The 7,595-nt window shown below is 56.2% G+C and overlaps 1 protein-coding gene across 1 annotated transcript; it reads left to right on the top strand.

The window, feature by feature from the left end:
• Positions 1-4,071: 4,071 nt before the first annotated feature.
• LOC116738445 (acid-sensing ion channel 2-like) lies at positions 4,072-6,199 on the top strand. Its single transcript, XM_032595705.1, has 3 exons — positions 4,072-4,830; positions 5,453-5,499; positions 6,158-6,199. Exons 1-3 carry the CDS (start codon positions 4,272-4,274, stop codon positions 6,197-6,199), a joined length of 648 nt encoding a protein of 215 aa, XP_032451596.1. The 5' UTR covers positions 4,072-4,271.
• The last annotated feature ends 1,396 nt before the right edge of the window (positions 6,200-7,595 follow it).

Raw genomic sequence — 7,595 nt, 5'->3', positions numbered from 1 at the left:
GTAAACCAGGCTGCCACCATTAGAGGATTAGAGAAGCTGAGTACCACGTATGGATATGCATGCCATATAAACAGTGATCAGGGGTCACATTCTGAGACTGGGCAAAAGAACATGACATTGAGTGGAAGTTTCACCTCCCCTCACACCTGCACGCAGCAGGCTTAGTGGAAAGGAAAAAAAGAGTACTAAAGCAGAAGCCTAAATTACTAACCAGTAAAACCACTGTGGCCAGGCAGACTAAAGTGCTATCCCAGGCTTTAATGCATTTGAATCATCCGCCAATAGGGTCTGTTGTTCTATATGCTACAACGGGGACCCCTACTGAGACACTCCATGCCATTAGGAGTGGAAGTTTCTGGAAATAGCCATTGCCCAGACTCTTACCGTGGATCGATGTGCTATACTGCTGAAAACACCAAGCCCCCGTCATGCATCATCTACTGGAATTTGCAGTAAGACATCTCACCAGGATGGGTGAATTACTTTGCATCTCTCTGTGGGGGGAGGGGGAATCGCTCCAATCTCCCTGGGGATCTGGCTGTCCTGCTGCAGGCTGAACCTGTTGAAAATGCCATACGTGGAATGGTACATGCACCAATGAGAGAGGGGAGAAGGTGGGGGTCTTGGTCTGGCATATCCCACCCCCCCAGTGCATCTCCTCACACCCAAGAGTGCTGCCTCCCCGGCTAACATGTATGGTACATACAACAAGGCTACGTTCCTAAAGCTGCCAAGCTCCCTCTCCTCAAGGCCAGGTGCACACGCTCTGTTTTCCACTGCTACAATCATTTGGCTCATCTTTGTCTCCCCCATTGGCCTAGAAGACAGCACACACAGAAGCCCTTACTGAATTCACCCGGCAAGGCCTGTCTTTACCGAACACTGACGTGTCTAATGGGAAAAGCTGTCCTCCAAAGTAAGATGGCCTTGGATGTTATGACTGCCTTGCAAGGAGGCACCTGTGCCATTATCCCAACAGAATGTTGTGTGTTCATACCTGGTGAGTCTGCTGATGTACCATCTTTTTTAAATCACACGAGGACACAAGGGAACATCCTGAGTGATCTGATTCCAAACCTACAGGTTTTAATAAATCAGTGGTTCAGACGATGGGGCTCTTCATGGAGAATATTGTTTGGGGGAGAATGATCTTAATCTGTGTTTTCTCTTGACTGTGCCTAGGCTGTTGCTATGGTAGCTGTCTCAGGGAGGCTGAAGAGCTGCCCCAAATGAGCCACCCTGAAGCAGCAAGGGGTTTCCCCTTGCTGACCCCTCAGGCACGCAGTGGAGGAGGGGGGCATGTGAGATTAGAAGAGCCGGTCAAGAGGGGTGGAATGTTGAAGGAGGTGATCGAGAGGACGAGACCGCTGGTTAACCCCGAGCTTGACCCAGGGCAGTCGGAGGCTCCTCAGTCCCTCTTGAAATGTGCATTCTGCTTGCCTTCCCCACGCTGCCCAAGGACACAGCTTTGCAGAGCAAGGTGTTGTTGAGAACATCTGGGTGGCACATGTGACTGAGGCCAGTTAAGGCCTCTACATAAACATTTAATGTTCTAGCAAGCAGGCATGGAAATCGACACTTCTTGTGGTGCCCAAGACAAGCCTTGTTAGTTCAGTTCCCGGCTTATGTAACCTGCCACCTACCCATCTGGAGAGGTCTGCTTCTTTCTTGGTCTCTCCTTGCCGTCTGTGTCCAGGGGCCAGTTTGCAAACCAACACCGCCTCTGCCCCCATTGAATCCTGAATTGTCAAGGGTAAGAAATGTGTTGGATTCCTCCTCATTTCCCCCAAACCAATACAGGGTGTGGTGCAGATGGAGTTCAACACACTTGTTAACCAAACTGATGAGCCAAGATTAGATTCATGGGGGAAGTCTTCCTGTAGGAGGAGGGACTTGAGCTAAAAAATGGACAACAGGGATTGATTGGCCTGGTGGGGAGGAGGGATAGGGCTGCTTTCTGTATGTGGTTCATAGTGTGTGTGTGTGTGTGTGTGTGTGTGTGTGTGTGTGTGTGTAATTTGGGAAGTGGGATAGAAATGCTTGCCCCTTCCTACGTTTGGGAGGGAGTGTTTGGATTTGCTTTTTGAGCCTGTGTTTTGGAGGCAAGCATGCCTGAGTTCAAGGCCCAGCTCTGGAACTTATTAGCTGTGTAACTTGGTGGGGGCACCTTCTGTGAGTCTCAGTTTCTCATCTGTATACTGGAGGTAATATTGCAGCATATACCTGCCACGGCGGTTGGAAGGGTTAAGTGAGATAAGACACGCTCACACAGGTCTTGACATATGACAGGTTCTTAATTTTGGCACCCTTGTTTTGAAGACCCTCTGCCTGTCTAGGCAGGGGTCTGGGACCTCGGAGGTGGCACACGGATGAGGTTGGGTACCCTCTGGCATTTGTGCTTCCTTGTGATGCTTCCGCACCGTAAGCTCCCAGGATCAATACATCAGTAATTCAATGCCACATGCTTATTGCCTCAGAGAGCATCCGGATTCTGTTCTGTTTGGGTCTGGTTTAGGGCAGATAGGATGGAGAAATATTTTGAAGTAGATACAATCCAGGAGGGACATTCCCTAGGCTGCCTTCTTCTCAAATGCCTTCCAAGGAGTATTTAAGCTTGGCGTGCCCTGGGGACACCAGGTTGGCTCAACAAGGCGCCTCCATGTGGCTCTGCCCCAGCTTGGCTGTGTGCACTGGGTTGGCCGCTGGAACTTTCTGTTCCTTTCCTCCTGATGAGGATTTAGCATCCCTGACTCCATAGGTTCCAACCAATTTGATCCCTGGCGCGGGGCAAGCCACACCCACCTCCTAGCAGGGGCTGACTTCCAGTGGATTTTCAGGAAAAGGAGGTAGGCTGCTCAAACCCCAGTCCTATGCTCCCCACCTCTATCTCCAGCTGTGATTCCATCTGGCAAATCCGGGGCCAGAACACACACAGCCCAAAGGGGGCCAGCCAGCCCTACCTGGAACCCCAGCTGTCTTTCTTTTGCAGATACAGAACCTCGGGATAGCACAGCGGCTCTGTGGGGTGGGGGCTACTTGTTGCTCCTTATCCGGGTCTCCGGAGGGGCTTCCTCGCTCCCTGGAATGTCCCCCTCCCGCCGGCCGGTGGCAGAGGCACTGTGGTTTCTGGGTTGCTTCTTACCTTCTCCACATTCAGCATCTCCCCTCTGAGGGCCCCGGGCTGAGTGTGTGTGACCCGGGAGCAGAATCCCAGCAAAGGAATTCTGCCTCCACCCCCACACCTGGCTCTCCGGAGTTTATCCAGTGCCTCCCTGCCATCTATCTACGGGGAGGGGTGTCACGTCCTCACTCCACCTTCGGCGAAGGCCGCCCCCCCCCACTAGCTCCTCCCAAAACGGCCAAAAAGAAACTTTCGCGGGGTTTCCCCCCTCCCCCCGGGCCTCTCGCCCCCGTGCCTCCCTGCCCCCCTCCCCCCCCCCCCCCCCGTCTCCCCCGCCTCCCCCACCTCGCAGCTCCGGATAGGGGGCGGCGGGGGAGGGGAGGAGGCCGGCTCGCTCGGCGGCCTCTGGGTCTCGCCTTACTTCCGGGAGGCGGGGGAGAGGCGAGGCCCGTGGAGCCCCCGCGTCCTGCCGGCCTCCGGGTCCGCGCCTGTCCGCGGTGGCGCGCTGCCCCCTCTCCGGGGCGCTGGCCGCGGCCCGCCGGCATTTGGAATTCCGCCCGAAAGAGGGGGCCCGGAGGAGGCGGCGAGGAGGGCCGGCGGCCGGCGGCGAGAAGCGGAATCCGGGGTCCGGAGCGGCGCGGCGGCGGCTCGGGAGGCTCGCGCTGCGCCCGCCCGCAGTGCATCAGCGTGGCCGCGCGACATCCCCGGGATGCTCACCGCGGGGCATTATGCGCTGCCTAACAGGCTCCGGGCTGCCGAGCGACTTGTTTGAAGCATTTTCTCCCTCGCTCTCGCTTTTAATCTTGTCTCTAGTGGCGTGTGTAGGGGGGAGGACTTTATTTCCATTGGCTAAGCTCTCCCTTCCCACCCACATCTCTTCCACATCACCTTGGTGTCTCCCTAAATAAAACCAGCCCTCCTTATCGCCTGGAAAAAATCAGGAGCTAGAGTTTGAATGGGTTTATATAAACACTCACCCCTGGCAGCGTGCGGCTGGGCTCCCAGGATAAACTCCAGGCGTCTGGCCTGATGCTTGCCTTGCCGTGTTCTCTCCCTTGAACGTCAAGGTTTAAGCAGAGCCCGAGGACTGGGAACTCTTCTCCGAAATTGGATCAACCTGAAGCCAGTTGCGGAACTGCACAGGGTCCCCATGGACCTCAAGGAGAGCCCCAGCGAGGGCAGCCTGCAGCCCTCTAGCATCCACATCTTCGCCAACACCTCCACCCTCCACGGCATCCGCCACATCTTCGTGTATGGGCCGATGACCATCCGGCGTGTGCTCTGGGCCGTGGCCTTCGTGGGCTCCCTGGGCCTGCTGCTGGTGGAGAGCTCTGAGAGAGTGTCCTACTACCTCTCCTACCAGCACGTCACCAAGGTGGATGAGGTGGTGGCCCAAAGCCTGGTCTTCCCAGCCGTGACCCTCTGCAACCTCAACGGCTTCCGGTTCTCCAGGCTGACCACCAATGACCTGTACCACGCCGGGGAGCTGCTGGCCCTGCTCGACGTCAACCTGCAGATCCCAGACCCGCACCTGGCAGACCCCACGGTCCTGGAGGCCCTGCGGCAGAAGGCCAACTTCAAACACTACAAACCCAAGCAGTTCAGCATGCTGGAGTTCCTGCATCGCGTGGGCCACGACCTGAAGGATATGATGCTCTACTGCAAGTTCAAAGGGCAGGAGTGCGGCCACCAGGACTTCACCACCGTGAGTACTTGGCTTTCAGCTCACTTTTGCGCATGGTTCTCTTGAGAAGTGCCACGCTGGGGTCTCCGCGTTCCCCGGAGCAGGAGAGAGCATGGTGCCTGAGTCGAAGGCCAGGAGGGTAGTTGGCCAGAGTTGTTGGAACTGGTTGGAGCGGTGTGCCTGCCAGGATGGGGCAGTGTGGTCTGGTCAGGCGTGGAGGGCGAGCAGGGGGCCTGCGGTGGGGGATCGCTTCCCCAGATGTGCTGAGCTGGCTTCCTCCCAACTAGAGGGAGGAGGCCTGAGCTGTCCGCTGTCCGGGGCACTTGGTCGCTGAGCTGTGTGATTGGAACAGCTTGTCATTGACGAGGTGGCATTTTTCCCCCCTCTCTGTCTCTTTCTCTGCTCGGAAGTGGCATCAGGCACTGCATCCTGTGGGCTGGGCTGGAGCTGAAGCTGCCAGAGAAGGGGGTGTGGGGCCCCAGACAGCCTGGGTGGTATCAGTGGCTTTGGGAGCTTGCTGGAGCAGGTGATGCTCACAGGGGTGGAAGTCTCTGTGCTTCCTTTTCTTGCGTGGATTCCGAGCTCCGTGTGGGGAGAGGAGAGTCGGGGGCGGGGGACCCCCCGGTCTCCATCTGGTCTGCTGGCAGGTCGGAAGCAAAGAGATGTCCAGGGTGCTTGGGCCCAAGAGGAGCGTGTAAGTGGAGGCCTGTGTGTAGGAGGACGGTCAGGGAGATGCCTGTGAGGGCGAGGCGGTCCAGGCTGGCTTGTCTGGGAGCTTCGGCTTGAAACTCAAAGGCTCGGGCTGCTGCCTGTGCAGTCGCTTAACAACGTGGATGCCAGAGGAGTGGTGTGGGGAGGGGGCGAGCAGCTGTGGGATTGGAAAGCCTGGAGGAGGAGTGTGGAGCTGAGTAAAGAGGAAAGGCGGAGGGGGATGTGGCTCACGTTCAGGATGGGGCTTCCTGGAGGGGCAGAGAAAGGATGGGAGGAGAGCTGTCGCTGCCAGGGTTCTCCGTTTGCCCAGTTAGTGGGCTGCTAGGCATAACTTGGCATAAGGGGGTGAGACTGCAGCTACGCACGCCTCCTTGCTTCCAGGCGGGTCTGGGGCCTCAGGGGCTGTGGGACCCTCCAGAAGCCCAGGGTGGCTGCTTCTCCCATAGCTGCCTTAGGGAGAAGCCAGAGCTTTTGAGTCTCCAAGCCTTGAGCCAAATTGCAATGGTAGGTTCTGGATGACAGGTGCAGCAGTTGCGAAGGAACTGGATGGGCTCTGTCACCAGCACTTGTCCGGGGCCCTCTGCCTAATTAAGACATGCCCCACCTTGCTGGTAGTGCACCCATTCTCCACCCGCTCTCAGGTCCACTGCCTGCTGGCCTCTTGCTTTGAGTTTCTGCCGTAACCAGTTAATGCCATAACCAGTTTCTGCCTGCAGCCTCTGTGCTTGCAGTTAGCTGTCTGTGATTCTGGAAAAGCCCACAGTGCCAGGGGTGGGGGGCATCCCATAGAGCTCTGTTTCCTGGGGGAGCTGTTTTTACCATCCGTTTCAAACACTGTGAGGAAGAGCACAGCAAAAGCAGTGGCAGTGCATTTATATGAAAGGGGAAGGGGGTCTGAACTGGAGGAAGGGACCGGCCGTACTGGAAGCCCTTCTGAACGGAGCAAACGACTCTCATACATTTCATGCACAAACGATGGCCTAGGTGGCTTGAGAGAGGAGGGGACGATGCCTCATTCTCAGAGGCTGAAACCATCCCTGTATCCCACCCCGTGCTTTCTAGTGCCGTGGCAACGCTCAGCTTCACCACTGCACCTTGCAGCTCAGAAATGCACTCAGCTGTTCCTCTGTCTGCCTGAACGTACCCGGAACACACTCAGAGAAACTGCAGTAGCAGACCCCGGACCGAGATCTCAAGCACCCTCGTCACTGCGTGTCCAACTAGTGGTTTCCTCTCAGTTCATGATCAAGTTCCATTTCCAAGTAAAGGTTCTTTGGCCCACAGCTGACGTTTTGCACTTAGCCCATAATTGGAGGCCCCGGAGTCCCAGGAGACCAAAGATCAGGCCTGATCTTTGCCTTACCTGAGCCTTTGACCTCTCCGAGATGTCTCTCAAATAGTAAAGGTGCTTGTGGATATGGTTTATGAAATAGTAAGTGGTATGTCATTATCTGCTGTCCTCAGCAAGTCCAGGGCTCATCTGGCCGGGTGTCCCTCCTTGGACTGACCCTCAATGTGTGACCTCCCCCAGCGCCGAAAGGGGGATGAGCCTCAGGGCTGGATCTCCCAGCTGTTTGGGCGGTGTCAAAAAGGGCACCCACTCCAGGAAACCTGGAGGAGGCCCCAAGTAGATGGCTGACCTTTCTCACCCTCTGATCACAGTGGGAAGCCATGCTGAGCCTCTGTGAGAGGGGACACGGCACCAGGTTTGTTCCAAGACCTTGCAGTGAGGGGTAATCCTTCCCACTCCCCCTTTATACCCCTGTACCTTTTAGTCTGGGGTATAGTATGCTGATTCTGGGGCTCTTGCACCAGAAGAGGGCAGGGAACCTGGCTGATGGGAGGTCAGTTCACTGGCCTTCTTGCCCATTCCATCTGTCCGCTGCTCATCCCTCTCCATTTGGCTTATTTATTAGGCCCTGCCTGGGTTTTTCCCATGCTGAGTGGCTTCTTTCTTTACATGCGGTGGCTGACTTATTAGCGAAGTTAAGTATGGGGGAGGGGATGTCCCAGGTGGATCGCTTTTTCCATTTTTCTTTTTCTATAAAACATACCTAGTGCTGTCTCCAGGGCTAGTGC

The sequence above is a fragment of the Lynx canadensis genome, chromosome E1 (genome assembly GCF_007474595.2).
Source record: "Lynx canadensis isolate LIC74 chromosome E1, mLynCan4.pri.v2, whole genome shotgun sequence".
Classification (NCBI taxonomy): Eukaryota; Metazoa; Chordata; class Mammalia; order Carnivora; family Felidae; genus Lynx; species Lynx canadensis.
The sequence above is the reverse complement of the archived record's forward strand: the minus strand, read 5'-3'. Positions and strand labels throughout refer to the sequence as shown.

Excerpts from the sequence above, each read along its gene's own strand:
- LOC116738445 (XM_032595705.1), top strand. The coding sequence starts at position 4,272 with ATGGACCTCAAGGAGAGCCCCAGCGAGGGCAGCCTGCAGCCCTCTAGC. Across the intron at positions 4,831-5,452 it reads CCAGGACTTCACCACCGTGA|GTCGGAAGCAAAGAGATGTC; the intron begins GTACTTGGCTTT and ends GTCTGCTGGCAG. Across the intron at positions 5,500-6,157 it reads CTTGGGCCCAAGAGGAGCGT|GTCCACTGCCTGCTGGCCTC; the intron begins GTAAGTGGAGGC and ends ACCCGCTCTCAG.